The sequence below is a fragment of the Pan paniscus genome, chromosome 22 (genome assembly GCF_029289425.2).
Source record: "Pan paniscus chromosome 22, NHGRI_mPanPan1-v2.0_pri, whole genome shotgun sequence".
NCBI lineage: Eukaryota > Metazoa > Chordata > Mammalia > Primates > Hominidae > Pan > Pan paniscus.
This window is the reverse complement of record NC_073271.2, coordinates 40,850,063-40,866,876: the sequence shown is the minus strand read 5'-3', so window position 1 is coordinate 40,866,876 and position 16,814 is coordinate 40,850,063. Positions and strand designations below refer to the sequence as shown.

General features: G+C 54.6%; 1 protein-coding gene across 2 annotated transcripts; it reads left to right on the top strand.

Annotated features, from left to right (window-relative positions):
* Positions 1-2,681: 2,681 nt before the first annotated feature.
* On the top strand, positions 2,682-16,587 carry SUMO3 (small ubiquitin like modifier 3). 2 transcript variants are annotated; one of them, XM_063601437.1, is made up of 4 exons: positions 2,682-2,952; positions 6,993-7,121; positions 13,087-13,158; positions 15,162-16,587. In XM_063601437.1, the coding sequence occupies exons 1-4, from the start codon at positions 2,932-2,934 to the stop codon at positions 15,249-15,251; spliced, it is 312 nt and encodes a 103-aa protein (XP_063457507.1). In that variant the 5' UTR covers positions 2,682-2,931; the 3' UTR covers positions 15,252-16,587. The 2 variants fall into 2 exon arrangements, with proteins under 2 accessions (XP_063457507.1, XP_063457508.1); XM_063601438.1 differs by lacking the exon at positions 13,087-13,158 and having other exon boundaries at positions 2,743-2,952.
* The last annotated feature ends 227 nt before the right edge of the window (positions 16,588-16,814 follow it).

Genomic DNA, 16,814 nt, shown 5'->3' with positions numbered 1-16,814 from the left:
CGACCTTGGCTCACTGCAGCTTCTGCCTCCTGAGTTCAAGCTGATTCTCCAGCCTCAGGCTTCCAAGGAGCCGGAATTACAGGCACGCACAACCACACCCAGCTAATTTTTGTATTTTTAGTAGAGATGGGGTTTCACCATGTTGCTCAGGCTGGTCTCAAACTCCTGACCTCAGGTGATCCGCCTGCCTCAGCCTCCCAAAGTGCTGGGATTACAAGCGTGAGCCACCGTGCCTGGCCTCAGAGATATTTTCTCCAATTCTGTCTTTGATTTTGTCCTGGTTTCCTTTTTTCCACCTTCTCCTGCAGCTCCTGTCAGGTGGACGTAGCCCTTCCTGTACTGATGCCCGGTGTCTCGGCCTTCCAACCTTCCCTCTCTCTTTTCTTTTTTTTTTGAAATGGAGTCTCACCCTGTTGCCCAGGCTGGAGTGCAATGGCACGATCTTAGCTCACTGCAACCTCTGCCTCCTGGGTTTAAGCGATTCTCCTGCCTCAGCCTCCCAAGCAGCTGGGATTACAGGCATGCGCCACCAGGCCCGGCTAATTTTTTTGTGGAGACGGGGTTTCCCCATGTTGACCAGGCTGGTCTCGAACTCCTGACCTTGTAATCCACCAGCCTCAGCATCCCAAAGTGCTGGGATTACAGGCATGAGCCACCCAGCCCAGCCCTGACCTTTCCTCTCTTAACTTCTCCATCATGGGAGAGTCCTGTGACTTTGTCTCGCAGTTCTTTGCGTCCTCAGCCAGGACCCCTCTCCTAGTCACATGTGGGTCGAGCTTTCATGTCAGCAATGCTGTTATTCATTTGCCAGTTCCCTGCCTTCTCATGAGTCTTCTTGTTGGGACCATCGCCAGGTGTGGCAACCCTCCGGAGGGGCTCTGGCCATTTGGGTTCTTTACCCTGTGCTCGTGGTAGGCCACGGTTTCTCCTGAGCTCTGGTTCCTCCGTGCATTCGATCCCCTTTGGCTGCGTCCTTCAGAAACCTCTTGGCGTTCGGTCCACCAGCGGTGTCCTTTGTGTCCCCACAGCTGCGACAGAGCCTTTTTGCATCTTTGCTGTCACATGAAGGATTCGGGGCAGGTCACGGTGTGGGAGACAGACACCGCATGAATTGAATTCAGACCACCATTGTCTTATAGCCTGGCTTTTTAAAACCTAATGTCATCTGATCCTCTTTTTCCCTTATCCATGACTGTAGTCACGCATCACTTCGTGACACAGCAACTGGCTTAATTTCGAGCGGTAACACATTTGGGTTCTGTGTCTCATGATTTCTAAGCTGCGTGTTTCTCACTTCCACAACACTGAAGCGGGCTGCCGTCATCCACAGCCTGCCGGAGTTTAGTGTGTCTGTGCTACCTACGGTCGTGTTGTTTTATGATTAACGGTGTCTTGGAGTCGATAACCCTCTGAACCCTGCCTGCCCTAGGGCACTTCCAGGGCCAGCCATCTGTGGGCTCTGAGGCGCCACGTCCCCTCGGAAGGGGCTGGTTGCGGAGCCCCCTCCCAGGACAGTCTGAGCTGGCCACCCACCTCCACATCCTCTGCTGAGGCCCTGGGCTCCACGTTCCAGAAGGAAGGGACCACACCTTATGACCTGCCTGGGACTGGGGCTGACTCTCAGACCCTCTCCCCGAAAGACTTCAGCAGCTTTCCCCCTCCTAAGTGGGGGCTCTAGCCAAGAAAGTGAATTTTTGAGTAGAGGACGGTTTGTGAAGTTACGGTCCATGAAGACTTGTCTCCATGGCTTTGCGACGTTGCTCAGTTGGCTGAGCCTTTCCCAGGCAGGACAGAAACGGCTCAGACGCTTAGGTTCAAATCCAGGCCCTGCCATTTCCCAGCTGAGCCTGTGAAGTGCGGCCTCCCCCGCCTTCGGCCGGGCTCACCATCAGATGAGACCTCCGCCACGCCCCGGCTGGCACCACCCTGGCACTCCTGAGGGACGCAGGGGTGTCCGCCCTCAGGTCCGTTCCATCCGAGGCCCTGGGATCACAGACATGGAGGCCGGGGCGGGCCAGGCACCCCAGGAATGGCGCCCGCAAGTCCGGGGAGGCCGTCCTGCCGGCCCAGCGCGTTTCCCCCGTCCACGCGGTCCCCGTTCCGCCGGCACTGGCGGCGTCCAGCCTGGGTTTGCCCGCGCTCGCCGACGTGGCGGCCTGGCCAAGCTCGGCGCCGCTCACCAGCGCTGACCTGGGGGTGGTTTGACCTCCCAGTGCCTCAGTTTCTTCACAGGTAAAACGGGTCTTCTTGAGGACGGGTGTGGAGGGCCCGGGGCAGCCCCGTAGGAGCGTTGGCCAAAGGAGCCCGGCCTGGGGCCGACAGGAAACCGCGGCTGCGGGGAGGCGGGTGGCGCCCCCAATCGTCTAGGGTGCTGGCCCGATTCGCGCGGCCCCCGCGGACGGGACCCCGCGGGCCGCCTTCTCCGCTCTGTCCGCGGCTCCTGAGAGGGAACGTCACCCCCAGCGTCCTCCCTCCTCCGCCCCAGGTCCCTGCGGCCATGGGCGGCGGTCCCGGCCTCACTTCCCGGCGCCCCAGGAACGCGGCCCCCAGGAAAGGAGTCGGGGCCCGGGCGACGCGGGGAGGCGGGCAGGGGTCCCCAGGGCCCGGGCTCCCCGTAAACGCTCCTGGCCCGCGCCCCACAGCGCCCTAGGGCGTCCGCGCCCGCCGGGGTCGCGCGGGACCCGCCCCGTGACGCATCTCCAACCGCCCAGAGCCGCGGCCCGGCCTGCGCGCGCCCGACGCCCCGGGGAGCGCGCCTCGTGCACGCGCGCAGCCACGTGACCCCGTGCCGGCCAACGGGTGCGCCGGGATTTGGGGGATAAAGCGCGGCCCCGCGCACAGTTGCGGCGGGAGAGCGGCGGGGCCGAGAGCGTGACTCGCCCGCTCCGCGCTGCTTCCCCTGCGCCGCCTGCCCGCGCCGCTCGCGCAGCCATGTCCGAGGAGAAGCCCAAGGTAAGCGCGGCGACCCCGCCTGCACGCGCGTCTATCGCTGGCGTCCCGGGCGCCTCCGCCGCCGCGCGCCGCTCCTGCGGCCCTAGGAGACGGCGGCGCCCACGGGGACCCGCGCCCAGGCCTGCGGCGCCGCCCGCGCCCCCGCCCCTCCCCCGCTCCCGTCCGGCCGCGCCCCTCCCCTCCCCCGCCCGGCGGCGCTCGGCGGCGCGCCCCGCCCCCAGCCCGGCTCCGCCCCCACCCCGACTCCGCCCCCACCCCGACTCCGCCCCGCGTCCCTCCCCTGACAGGCTCCGCCCCTTCCCGCCCTCTAGAGCCCCGCCCCTAAGTGGGCCCGCCCAAGGTGCGCCCCCTCTTCCCCCGCGAAGCGCGCTGTGCCGCGAGCTCCGCCCCCCTCCGGGCCTGGCCACGCCTCCGCTCCACGCCCGTCTCCTCCCCAGCTGGGAAGGCGCGCGCCTAGCGCCTCCTTGAGCGCCGGGTGTCGGGCCCCGCGCTGCTGCTCCTGCAGAGCGCGGCGCCCTCGGATCCCGCCCCAGCAGTGTCCCCGAAGCGTCTTTGCGTGCTCCTCTCCTGAGTCATTGCTGGTTGGGGTCGCCCTCTCCCCCGGCATCGCCCTGGGTGCGGGATCCTGTGTCGAGTGCACGGAGTCGGCTCAGGAACAAGCGTCTGGGGTTACCCCCGAGGGGCGCGCTCTGAGGGGCCTGGCCCCTGTGAGGAGCACTGCTGTCCTTCCAGGGCGCCCATCGCGACCCCGGTATTCACCCACTTCTCCGCATCGCGTCCCGGCCATCGCGTCCCCCAGTGTGCGCCTAACCCTCTCCTTCGTGTCTCCCCAATCGTGCCCTCAGTGTGCACCCACTCCCACCCATCGCGCCCCGTGTGCACCCACCGCCTCCATCGCGTCCCCCGGTGTGCGCCCACCCCTCCCCATCGCGCCCCCCGGTGTGCGCCCACGCCTCCCCATCACGCCCCCCATGGTGTGTGCCCACTCCTCCCCATCATGCCACCTGGTGTGCGCCCACCCGTCCCCATCATCGCGTCCCTGGTGTGCGCCCACCCCTCCCTATTGCGTCGCCCTCTCCATCACACCCCCAGTGTGTGCTCACCCCTCCCCGTCGCGTCCCCCAGTGTGCGCCCACCCCTATCCATCGCGTCCCCCTTTCCATCACACCCCCAGTGTGCGCCCACCCCTCCCCATCACCCCCTCCACGATGTGCGCCCACCCCTCCCCATCACGCCCCCTATAGTGTGTGCCCACCCCTCCCTATCACGCCCCACGGTGTGCGCCCACTTCTCTGCATTGCGCCTCCCCCACCATGCGCGCCCACCCCTCCTTAATCCAGCCTTGGGTGGGCTTTAGTCTCCCCCATTGCCACGCTGGGGTGTGCCTCCCTCCAGTCTCAGTCCTGGGGTATGCACCCTGCATTCAGGTGCACTGGCCATTCCTTCTCGGGAGGGTCTGTAGTCGCGTTCTCCAGTGTTCATAAAAAGAGAACCTTTCCGAAGCCCTTGGTGTGCACTGTCGGCCTCTATGTTACATCCCAGTGGAAGATGACTAGAGCTGAAGGCTCTGTAAAGAGGCTGTCTCTGATACTGGCCTGGTCCTGGAGGTGACCACCCTCCCTTTACAGATGAGAGTGGAGGCTCAGTGCCAGACACTGGCGGGAAGTGGGATGGAACCGTCAGGAGACATGGTCGCGGCCTCTATGGAAGTCTGCACTCTGCTTGCTGTGGTCAGACTCCAGGGAAACCTGCCCTATCCAGATGGCATTTGGGGTGACCTTTGCTTTTTACATTTTGACTCCAGTGAAGTCAAAGTTCTCCCACTCTGGGGTTGTTTGACTATTTAAATACTTGTTAAAACTAGGCCAAATATAAATGTCCTTTATGCTTTTGTAGGTGGCTTCCTCTTAATGAAGAGTAAGTGTAATAAAATACATATGATATTAATTTTCTCAGCAGTATTTACACTTAGCTCTGCCATGTGGTCAATCTCAGGCTCCAATTCCGTTGAAAACACTTGTTTAATTCCAGAATGACTGAGTGGCTGCCCCCTCACAGGCCCCGCTTCTGGTGGGTCCCCTCTGAGCCCATGTGGGAGCAGCTCTGCCCTCTGGGGCTCTGACGAAGGGGAAGAAGTGGACTCTGGGGCCCGGTGGTGCTGGAAAGAAGAGCTTTTAGGTCAGGCAGGAGAATGGTTCTGACTTCCCTGGATAGCTGAGGTGGAGGATTGACTGTAGCAAACTGAGGCCCATGTTTTTAGGGCTTCACTTTTTAACTCACGAGTTCACTTGCTTATTAGGAATTCACCAGGGGTCTGGGACAGATCGTCATTCCTGGTGTCCATCTGTTTGGAGCAGAGGCACTGTGGCCGGCCCTGCCCTGCCCCAGCCTCTCCCGGGGCTGCAGCCATTCCCCCCGGGGCTGCAGCCATTACCCTGTGGGGGACGTCTGGGCCCTGCATCTGTGCCTTTGAACACACTCATACCTTCCTTCCCTAAAGAAGCCAGTGCATCCTCATGCTTGGGGAAGTGAAGGGGGCTCATGCAGGGGTCCCCACTTCCATCCTGCCTGGAGCTGTTTGCATGCTCTTCCTTCCTAGGCCAGTTGTCCCTGTGCTGGAGGCCACATTCGGGATGGGGAGATGGGGGTGTGCCAGCTCACCACTCAGGCTGCCGCCAAGCCACTGGCATCCCGGGAGTGGGCAGGGGTGTCTGGCCCAAGACTGGAGTCAGGGGGTGAGTGCCGCCCCAGGACACGCACCTTCAGGCTCGCAGCTGGAGCCCCTCACTGCCAAGGCCCCTTGCAGGCCACTCTAGCTCCCTTGACAGAGCACCATACCTCCCCAGAGTCTCCCCAGGGTGCATACCCCAGGGAACCAAGCATGGGTGCAGTCCCTGGGTTCACCCTCAGGCGAGCCTTCTACATCCCACTCCCTGTATTTAGGCATCGCTGGGACAGTTGTCCCTCTCCCAGCCAGGGAAGGAAAGGAGAAGTGGAGAGAACAGGCGTGTGATGTACAGTGCTCCCTGAGGGCAGCAGCTCAGCATGGGGTGAAAGGGTACCAGGACGCCCCAGACTTGACTTTCAGAGTGAGCTGGAGGGCCCTGCCTCATTGCTTCACTCACAAACGACTTTATCCCAGCAGTGCAGGCCGGCAGAGGGGTGCCCCACTTTTCGGCTCAGAGTGAGCTGCCCCGAAGTTGGCTCCCAGTCTCTTGACGTCAGCTTTTTGCCTCAACTCAAAATGCATTTTCAGGCAACAAGACACCCCGATTGTGCCATTGTTGAGTAGCTTCAAGTATGGCATGAATTAAAAAATAAAATAGTACCACCTACTGCCGCTCAGATAGGACAGTTTGAAACCAGAAAGTACTCGGAGGTGGCTTCCCTCACATTTGCCAATGTCAGGGCAGCGAGAAGGAGCCTGGCTGCCTGCTGTGGGGAGTGGCCGTCCTCAGTTGGATTCCCGAAATCACCACTTGAATGTCCCATAGGGTTCCTCTGAGTCACAAATGTTTTCTTCTGTTTTTGGTTTCTTTTACTAGTGCTGTATAGCTGCATGACTTTTGGATATGTGTTTTTACTGGTTTCATAAGAATTTTTTAAAAAAGAGATGGGGTCTTGCTCTGTTGCCCAGGCTGGTCTCAAACTCCTGGGCTTAAGCCATCCTCCCACGTCAACTCCCAAAGTACTGGGATAACAGGTGTGAGCCACTGTGCCCAGCCCACAAGAATAACTTTAAAATAAAGATGGATTTTCTCTTATTTTTCCCTAGACTTTGTTTTTTTCTTTGAATTAACAATGTCAGAGGACCCTAGACTTGCATTGTTTTACACATGGATGCTTAACAAGTGGAAGTTAAAAATAAATTTTGTGTAAAAATAAAACCATCACGAGTGACTCTGAATTGCTGGAGAATTTTAAGAATTAGGTTGGTTTTGATGACTTTAAAAAGCCAACAATTACCTAAAGACTTGCTCTTTCAAGTCGCGGTTATTTTGAGACACAGTTTTGAGGCCAGTCTCTGGTGTCTTCTGCAGGAGGGTGTGAAGACAGAGAATGATCACATCAACCTGAAGGTGGCCGGGCAGGACGGCTCCGTGGTGCAGTTCAAGATCAAGAGGCACACGCCGCTGAGCAAGCTGATGAAGGCCTACTGCGAGAGGCAGGTGCGGCACCTTGCTTCCCCGCAGGGCCTCCCCGTGTGCGCCCTGGTCCTGTGCGTTCCAGGCATCCCCAGAGCATGAGCGTCTCGGGGCTGGACCCAGATGCAGCTGCCCGAGGTGCCCTCTTCGTGGATGGGCAGGCGGGGGCTTGTGCTGTAAAATTAGTCCAGGCTGGGCTTGCCCCCCATGGCCTTTTATAAGGTGGAGGGACCTAGAGGCTCGGAGAAGTGTGGTGGGTTTTTCTTCCTGACAGGGCGGCTGCCCGGGGTGCTGTGTTCTCCATGGGGTACTAACATCTGTGAAGTCTGTGATGGTGAAGGCTCTTGGGGGCCCTGCTCAGGTCTGGCCATTCTGGGGCTGCAGGTGGCGTGTGCCCCATGCCGCTGTCACCCTGTCCTCGCGTATGAGCTGGCCTGACCCTGGAGAGACACTGCCCTCATCTGCGGTGTGGTTTTCCATTTTGTTAGGAAAGGCAAGAAAGCGCGTGATTCTTTCCCCTTCTTCCCCAGTTTCAGGATAATGAGCTGCCCCACTGGCAGTGCCCAGCTGGGTGGATGCCTTCTGGCTGCTGTTTGTGACGTGGTGTGTGTGTGTCTGTTGTTCTTGGTAATGCTGTGGTGGACTCACCCTGGGCCAGGGGGTCCCTCTCTAGGCCACTTTTATGGGCTTTGCCCACCAGCTGCTGCCTGGTGTGTTGAGGGCCCGGCCCTGCAGCCAAGTGCCCTTCCCCAGGGAGCCCTGCTTGCCTGAGTGGGACCTAGAGGCTGCTTTTCTTCAGCCGCTTTGAAAATACAGCAACTCGTTGCCCTTTTATTTTACTCTTTTGCCTGTGGATTTTCAGTTAGATTTCCTCCTCTTTCCCTCCCACTTTGGATACCCTGCTCATAGGGGCAGTCACTGGCGACTGCCTTGCATTCTTTATTGGCAAGCAGCCCCTGACTTCCTTTCTTTGTGTTTGCTGAGGGCAGATCTTATTTTCACCTGCGAAAGGTGAGACTGAGCTTCCAGACACGCAGGTCCCGGTCTTCCCAGCAGAGTGAGTGGCCTGGCGCCGTGTAGGCCCCGTGATCAAGCCTCTGCCTGGTGCTGGACCCTGGCCCTTGCTGGAGTTTGTACTGCCTGGGCTCGTGGCCACTGTGTGTGTGACTTCCCGGGTGCCCGTGTTCTCCTCTGTGCTGCGGGATGGCAGGCGTGTGGGGCCGTGTACATGTGGCGGGGGCTCTGCCCTTCCGCCTGCTCTCCCGGAGCTCTCCTCCTGCGCCACCTGCACTGCTGCTTGTGAGGCTGGCTGCTCAGCCGTGGTCCAGGGCCTCCTGTTCAAATCCTTCTGGAAACTTGGGTTCTCTCTTGGGTGTTTCCTGGATTAGTCCCCCTCCCTTTTGTGTTTTGTGGTGGAGCACATCATCCAGGGTCTTGTCAGAACGGGCACAGAAGGGCAGCGTCTTCGAGACACTGCATGGCTGAATGTGACTTTTGCTTTTATAAACCTTCACACTTCAGTATGTGGCTGCACGTAATATTCTCGGTTAAAACTTTTTTTTCTTTTTTATTTCAGAGGTCAGCCATGAGAATAGCTCCCAGTGTTAAAAGTGAAAAGTTCACCAGGCATGGTGGCTTATGCCTGTAATCCCAGCACTTTGGGAGGCTGATGTGGGAGGATCACTTGAGGTCAGGAATTCAAGACTTGAGGTCAGGAGTTCAGTGCCAAGCCTGGGCAACACAGGGAGACCCTGTCTCTACGAAACATTAAAAAAAATTAGCCAGGTGTGGTGATGCAAGCCTATAGTCCCAGCTACTCAGGAGGCTGAGGTGGGAGGATTGTTTGAGCCCAGGAGGTGGAGGCTGCAGGGAGCTGAGGTCATATCACTGCTCCAGCCTGGGTGACAGAGCAAGACCCTGACTCAAAAAAAAAAAAAAAAAAAAAAAGGTGAGAAGTTCAGTGGATTCTGATTCTCTGTGCTTTGTTTGTAACTTGGTTTTTCCCTGGAAGTATCTGGGACCATATTCTGGCATTCCAGTGTTTCCTTATGTGCCTCAGAGGTGGGTGATTTTCTCACTCATGCTGCTGGGCACTTTATGGGTCTGGACGTTTATTTTTATTCAGGAAATATGCCTTATGTTAGTTTTCTGATAATTTGTATCCTTCTGCAGACTCTGTTCCCTCTTTTTGGAGTTCTTGTTCCTCCTGCTGCTCATTGTCCTGGATATTTTAAATTTGATAATTTTTCTCCCATTTTGCTTTGGGCTTTATTGTTGCATTTGGGCTTCTTTCCGGGAGGTCATTTCAACTTTTTATCTTTCCACTTCCTGTGGACATTCTCATCTCTGTCATGATTTTTAATTTCCAAAAGTTCTTTTTTCTTTCTGTTCTTTGAGTGTTCTTTTTTTCTCAGTAGCAACTTATTTTTTTTTGAGACAGGGTCTCACTCTGTCCCCCAAGCTGGAGCGCAGTGGTGTGATCATGGTTCACTGCAGCCTTGAGCCCTGGGGCTCAAGTGATCCTCCCACCTCAGCCTCCCGAGTAGGTGGGACTCCAGGTACACGCCACCACGCCTGGCTCATTTTTTTATTTTGTGGAGATGGGGTCTCCTTATGTGGTCCAGGCTGGTCTTGAATTCCTGGGCTCAAGCGATCCTTCTGCCTCGGTCTCCCAAAGTGCTGGGATTACAGGTGTGAGCCACCGCACCCATCCTCAGTAGCAATTGATTGTTTTCTGAAGGTAGTAGTATTTTTTACTTCCCATAGAATTTGAATCGTGAGTGTAGGTGTGTGTGGTATGTCCGTGTCTTTGTGCATGTGTGTGTATGTGTGGGTGTGTGCATGTGTGTGTATGTGTGGGTGTGTGCATGTGTGCATTCGTGTGTGTGCATGTGTGTGTGTGCGTATGTGTGGGTGTGTGCGTGTGTGTGGGTGTGTGCATATGTGGGTGTGTGCATGTGTGTATGTGTGGGTGTGTGCATGTGTGCATTCCTGTGTGCGTGTGTGCGTGTGTATGTGTGGGTGTGTGCGTGTGTGTATGTGCGTGTGTGTGTGTGTGTGTGGGTGTGTGCATATGTGGGTGTGTGCATGTGTGTGTATGTGTGGGTGTGTGCATGGGTGTGTGCATGGGTGTGCATGTGTGGGTGTGTGCATGTGTGTGGGTGTGTGTATGTGTGGGTGTGTGCATGTGTGTGCCTGTGTTGGGAGTGTTCTCCTGCCTCCTTCCTGGCCGTTCTCCTCTGCGCTCCTCCCCTCCTCTCTGGGCTGCTGCACAGTGAGCCTTTCCCTGACTGCTCTCACGCAGGCTGACTTCTGTGCAAGCATGGAGCACCGAGAAGCTGCTGAAAAGCTGTGTACATGGATGGCTGTGCTGCCAGGGCTGTGCATCCACATGGGGTGATCTGTCTGGATTGCAGGTTCTGGAGGCGCCCAGATGCTACAGTTTGAGAGTTGAGTCCTCCAGGCTCCGGCCAGCCTCCTGGAGGCGCATCTGGAGGGGAGAGGGGGCTTGGCGCACAGTGTTGAGGGCACGTGCTTTCGTGGGCCCGTTTCCGCCCTGCGCCTGGAGCTCCGCCCCCACCTTCTCAGAAAGCACATCTCATGTGTGCTGCCGTGGGAGGCACAGGGTTGTGGGGGTCCTGCCTGAGGGGTCTGCATGTGAACTTCCAGGCAGCTGTTCAGAATCAGCTGCCTGCCACGGCTCTGCCTCACAGGTCGGGGCGTGCCCCGTCTCTCCGCCCTAGGATCCTGGTCCAGTGTCCATCAGACCACCAGTGTCCACGTCTCAGTAGCCTCTGGCTCAGCCCAGCATTGACATATCTGCCCATCCCCACTCCCATTTTCTTTGTCCTTCCTGTTTGTGCCTTTTTCATTTACTTCATTTCAGTGGGGTTTCAGGAGGGAGCAGAGATGCACGTTTTAACCCCGTCTGTCCTGTTTCAGTTAAATCAAAACTGCTCGTTGAGGAAATGTTTCTGCCCCGACCACATTTCTCCATTCCCTCAGGACGCAGAAAGGCTGCGTGCTCTCCTTCCTGCTGCCCTCCTCAAGGCCAAAGTCATGGTGGTAACTGCTCCCCGGCCTCATGCAGCCTTCTTATCTGTCCCTCATTGGCACACAACCTGTTCCTTGCTGAGAACTTCGTAAAGGGGGGAAGTAGTGGTGCCAGCATTGTAGAAGTTCTACTCGGCTTCTGGAAAGATGGGAGGGATGACCCAGGACAGGTCAGGGCACCAGGACAGAGAAGACTCAGTGTTTGAATTGACCATTCCACACGGCCACTGCACTGAGAAACTTTGATTGAAAAGCTAGCCGCTGGAAGGTTAGTATTCACCTGGCGGCTCATTTCCCCTCCCCTGGCACATCACCAATGCTAGTCCAGCTTTTCTCCTGCTCTTCAGAGACCTCCTGGCTGACAGCTGTCTGAGCTAGCGTCACTGTGACATGTTACGCTTCCTCACCTGGGTTTCGTATGTAAAGAAAGGGTGGATTTTAGAGGCACATGAGTTTGGATGTTAGTCTAGGACATCTCTTATGTTCTGGTGTTTGAATGTAAGTCGGCTTTCCTTCTGCCATGGACCACTTACCTATCTGCTTTGAAACTGAACTGCCACTGGTTTGGCTTTAAGAAGTTCCCAGTATGCAATGGTGTAACAAAACCCGGGTTGAAAATGAGCCGTTTTAGCTCATCAGAGAGAAGATGGTAGAAGAGTGGGTTCTGAAAGCAGTGGTGTCAGGCATCGCGTGAAAGAGATTGTAGGCCCACTGGTGAGTTTTTAATACTGAGCTGGATCATAAATCTGCGTATCAGAATGCTGATACTTGGATTAAAATATTTGGTTTTTGAATTAAGCCGTATCTGGAAATGTTTAATGGCCACTGCTTTTCCTTTCCAGGGCTTGTCAATAAGACTAATGGCCACTGCTTTTCCTCTCCAGGGCTTGTCAGTGAGACTAATGGCCACTGCTTTTCCTCTCCAGGGCTTGTCAGTGAGACTAATGGCCACTGCTTTTCCTCTCCAGGGCTTGTCAGTGAGACTAATGGCCACTGCTTTTCCTCTCCAGGGCTTGTCAGTGAGACTAATGGCCCCTGCTTTTCCTCTCCAGGGCTTGTCAGTGAGACTAATGGCCACTGCTTTTCCTTTCCAGGGCTTGTCAGTGAGACTAATGGCCACTGCTTTTCCTTTCCAGGGCTTGTCAGTGAGACTAATGGCCACTGCTTTTCCTTTCCAGGGCTTGTCAATGAGACTAATGGCCACTGCTTTTCCTGTCCAGGGCTTGTCAGTGAGACTAATGGCCCCTGCTTTTCCTCTCCAGGGCTTGTCAGTGAGACTAATGGCCACTGCTTTTTCCTCTCCAGGGCTTGTCAGTGAGACTAATGGCCACTGCTTTTCCTCTCCAGGGCTTGTCAGTGAGACTAATGGCCACTGCTTTTCCTCTCCAGGGCTTGTCAGTGAGACTAATGGCCACTGCTTTTCCTTTCCAGGGCTTGTCAGTGAGACTAATGGCCACTGCTTTTCCTTTCCAGGGCTTGTCAGTGAGACTAATGGCCACTGCTTTTCCTTTCCAGGGCTTGTCAATGAGACTAATGGCCACTGCTTTTCCTGTCCAGGGCTTGTCAGTGAGACTAATGGCCCCTGCTTTTCCTCTCCAGGGCTTGTCAGTGAGACTAATGGCCACTGCTTTTTCCTCTCCAGGGCTTGTCAGTGAGACTAATGGCCACTGCTTTTCCTCTCCAGGGCTTGTCAGTGAGACTAATGGCCACTGCTTTTCCTCTCCAGGGCTTGTCAGTGAGACTAATGGCCACTGCTTTTCCTCTCCAGGGCTTGTCAGTGAGACTAATGGCCCCTGCTTTTCCTCTCCAGGGCTTGTCAGTGAGACTAATGGCCACTGCTTTTCCTTTCCAGGGCTTGTCAGTGAGACTAATGGCCACTGCTTTTCCTGTCCAGGGCTTGTCAATGATACTAATGGCCACTGCTTTTCCTTTCCAGGGCTTGTCAATGAGGCAGATCAGATTCAGGTTCGACGGGCAGCCAATCAATGAAACTGACACTCCAGCACAGGTATGGAGCTGGCTTCGCGTGGTTCCAGGGCGACTTCCGATTTGTGCGGGGTAACTGCCATTTGGGATTTGCTTATTTGAGAATCGTAGGTGGGAGCTCATACAGAATGCCTTAATGATATTGATTATTAGATTATTTATTTTTCAAATTTTAAATTTAAATTTTCAAATGAGAAAACTGCTTTGCAGACATCATTCTTGCTGTTTGGAGATGGAGCCAAGTGCTGGGCCCGTCCTCACTGTAAGGGAAGCGGGGGTGCAAGACCACTCAGCGGCCCCTTCCCACTCATTGTCTGGACGCTTGCTGTTGTAGCCCGTGTGCAGCTTAGGGGCCAGCTGGATTCTTGTGCCCTTTAAGCATCTTGCACAAGTGACATGGGTGGGCAGAATGTGCCATAACCCCTGATTATCAGTCTGCACAGCTCGTTTCTCTCAGGCACATGCAGACATGAATGAGATTTCATCTATCACGTTGCAGGGCATCATACTGTCATGGAAAGAGCTTTGGACTTGGAAACAGACTTTTTTTTTTGAGACGGAGTCTCGCTTTGTTGCCCAGGCTAGAATGCAGTGGCGCAGTCTCAGCTCACTGTGCAAGCTCTGCCTCCTGAGTTCACGCCATTCTCCTGCCTCAGCCTCCCAAGTAGCTGGGACTATAGGTGCCCACCACCACTCCCGGCTAAATTTTTTGTATTTTTAGTAGAGACGGGGTTTCACCGTGTTAGCCAGGATGGTCTCGATCTCCTGACCTTGTGATCTGCCCACCTCAGCCTCCCAAAGTGCTGGGATTAAAGGCATGAGCCAACGCGCCCGGCCGAAACAGACTTTTTTTTAAAACTTGGTTCAAGTTGCAGCTCTTGTCATTTGTCAGCTGATGGCCCCGTGACCAAGCATCACTTCATCTTGTGGAGTCTCAGTTTTGTCTGTCCATAAATGGAACCAATACCTGCTTTTTCTCCCTTTCAATGTTGTGAGAATCCACTGGAATGTTTTATGTGGAAATATTTTTGCAAAACATTTAAGATTTTAAATATTTAATATTCAGTATTTAATAAATATTGAAAACATCTTTGCAACAAGTATCCATTTCTACCTACTTTAGGAAATCTACACACCGCTGAGACAGTGGCAGCTCTGGGAGTGTTCACCAGGGAGAAGCTGCTGAGAGCAGCTGAGCAGGGAGGGCCTCGTGGAGTCTCTGGGGCTTGACTGGGGGTCGGGGCAGGCTGTGGACAGGTGGACCGAGAGGCAGAGGGAGCCCTGCCTGGGGGCTCTCCCTCCAGCCCATAGTGTCGGTGGCAGGGTGAGGGTGGCCGACAGCCCTGATGGGACTCCTTTCCATCTGGGAGCATGACTGCTTCCAGCCTTGCTGAGTCTGTGTAGGAACTGGCAGAAGCTTCCTCTTGCTTAGAGGATGGAAGAAGATCAGGGTGGGTGTTTTGCGCCCACTGTGTCAGGAGGAGAGAAGTGAGCGGGGGTGTTTCACTACCTTGCCTGGGCTTTAAATGGGGAGGGGCAGGGAGAAGCTGGCAATGGACCCTCACTTGACAGGCCCTTCTGTGAGCTGGGGGCTTTGGCTTTCATGGCATGGTCCCCCACACTTGGTATAAAGCGCAAGGCTCCTGTGGGTCCTAGGACTCAGTGCTGCTAATCAGATGTTCTTAATTAGAATCTGATTTTGTGTAATTTTCAGTAAGAATTTTAGACATTCCAGTTTATCTTCTAGACTCAGTTTTTCTCTCAGTTAACATTTTAGCTTTGAATCTGCTTTTGTGAGTTTTGTTAGGGGAAGCTTGCTGAACCGTAAGGGCTGTAGTGAGCATACAGCAATGCCTCTTCCATGCGTGCTGAGCTGCAGTGAGGGGACGGACAAGAGCCAAGGTGTGACCAGGTGATGTCGCTAGTGTCAGGGAACACTCGTGCCAGTGAGGATCTTCCCACTCTCTGATGAAAACTAACAGGCTCCCCTCTCTCTCGCTGTGCCTGTTGTGACAACCATGACAGCTGGAGATGGAGGACGAGGACACCATCGACGTGTTCCAGCAGCAGACGGGAGGTGTGCCGGAGAGCAGCCTGGCAGGGCACAGTTTCTAGAGGGCCCGTCCCCAGCCCGGGCCGTCCATCCTCGCATTGCTGTTGAATGGTGAGCACATGACCATGCCGACCACAAAGGCGTCTGCGGAAACTCGAGGACATTCACCACGATGATTTTCCTCTCTTTGATGTACTTCAAGTGCAACTCAAAACTATATCTGCAGGGATGAATCTGTAACTTAAATTGGGCCAATCAGAATTGTTATCTTTGTTCAGGTAAAATGAGTTGCAAGATATTTTGGGTACTTTTGTGTGCTCATTTGTGTTTTTCCCCCCCTCCTACAACATTTTTTTAACCCCAAAATTATAGCCTGAATGTTCGCTTTTAGTCTGGCCAGGGATCTGACTCCTGAGTTGGTTGCCTCTCCCCTGCTCACTCCAGTCACATAGAGAATTGGTGTTTCCCGCAGTGGGGATGTAGCTGTTGGACAGGTATTGGGGGCAAGGTTGGTAGGGAGGACAGACTGTCACTTGCTGTTACAGGCACAGGTGATTAAAATGCTAAATATTGCAAATTTAAGCTTTGTCAGTATATGGAAAAGTTGAAGGGAAAATACTGGAATGCTTCTTCAGAGGTTAAAAAATAACCGAGTCTTTTGGTAATTTGACCCCACATGCTCTCTGGCCCTCAAGCATGTAACCTCGGGGTCTGAGGCCCAGGACCCACCCCCCTGCCACCCCTCCCACCCCACTCCCTGCTCAGTACCTGGCATTGGTACACAGGCAAGGATTGGCACAACCAAAATTGGCCTTTTTCTCCCTCTTAATATTGAAGAAATTCCCACATTTCTCATTTGGTAATGGTGTTGTGGCCTCAGATTTCTTCTAGTATTTGCTTCTGGTGAATGATTATGGTCTATACATAAAAAAAGTAAGACTAAGTATTGCTGAATTTGCAGTTACGTTGTCGTGTATAAGAGCTACTTCCAAGTGTGGTTACAAATGAACCCATGGAATGATGACTTCATGTTCTTCTCGTGGGTTTGTGCCGTGCTGCTTTCCAAATATGTATTGAATTTATGCATTAGTCTGGTGATTTCAGTTCTGTGAAATATTTTGGGATCTATACCAATTAAACATTTTCATAGTTCTGCCTATTGTCCTTCCCTGAGGCTCCATTGCTGCTTGGTGGCCATTCTCCGCCTTTTTATAGTCACCTGAACGATGACCCATCGTCTCTTGCTTGCTTGAAATCTTGCTGAAATGTTCTCATTTCCTGTTTGCTGTATGGGCTCGGGTGGGATGTTTGTTGGCTCTGTTGTGTTTATTCACCAATTTGTACATTATTTGTTGTCCTTTACTACTGTAAACAGTAAATATAGTTTGGTATTCTGTCTCTTGGCTTCTACTAAACACTGCGTTTGAAGGTTGGGGCATACTGGTACAATTCAGTGTTTGACTTGACCATTCCAGGCGGCCACTGCACTGAGAAACTTTGATTGAAAAGCTAGCCGCTGGAAGGTTAGTATTCGCCTGGCAGCTCATTTCCCCTCCCCTGGCACATCACCAATGCTAGTCCAGCCTTCTTCCTGCTGAGGGATGCATCCTCTCCTCAGAGACCCC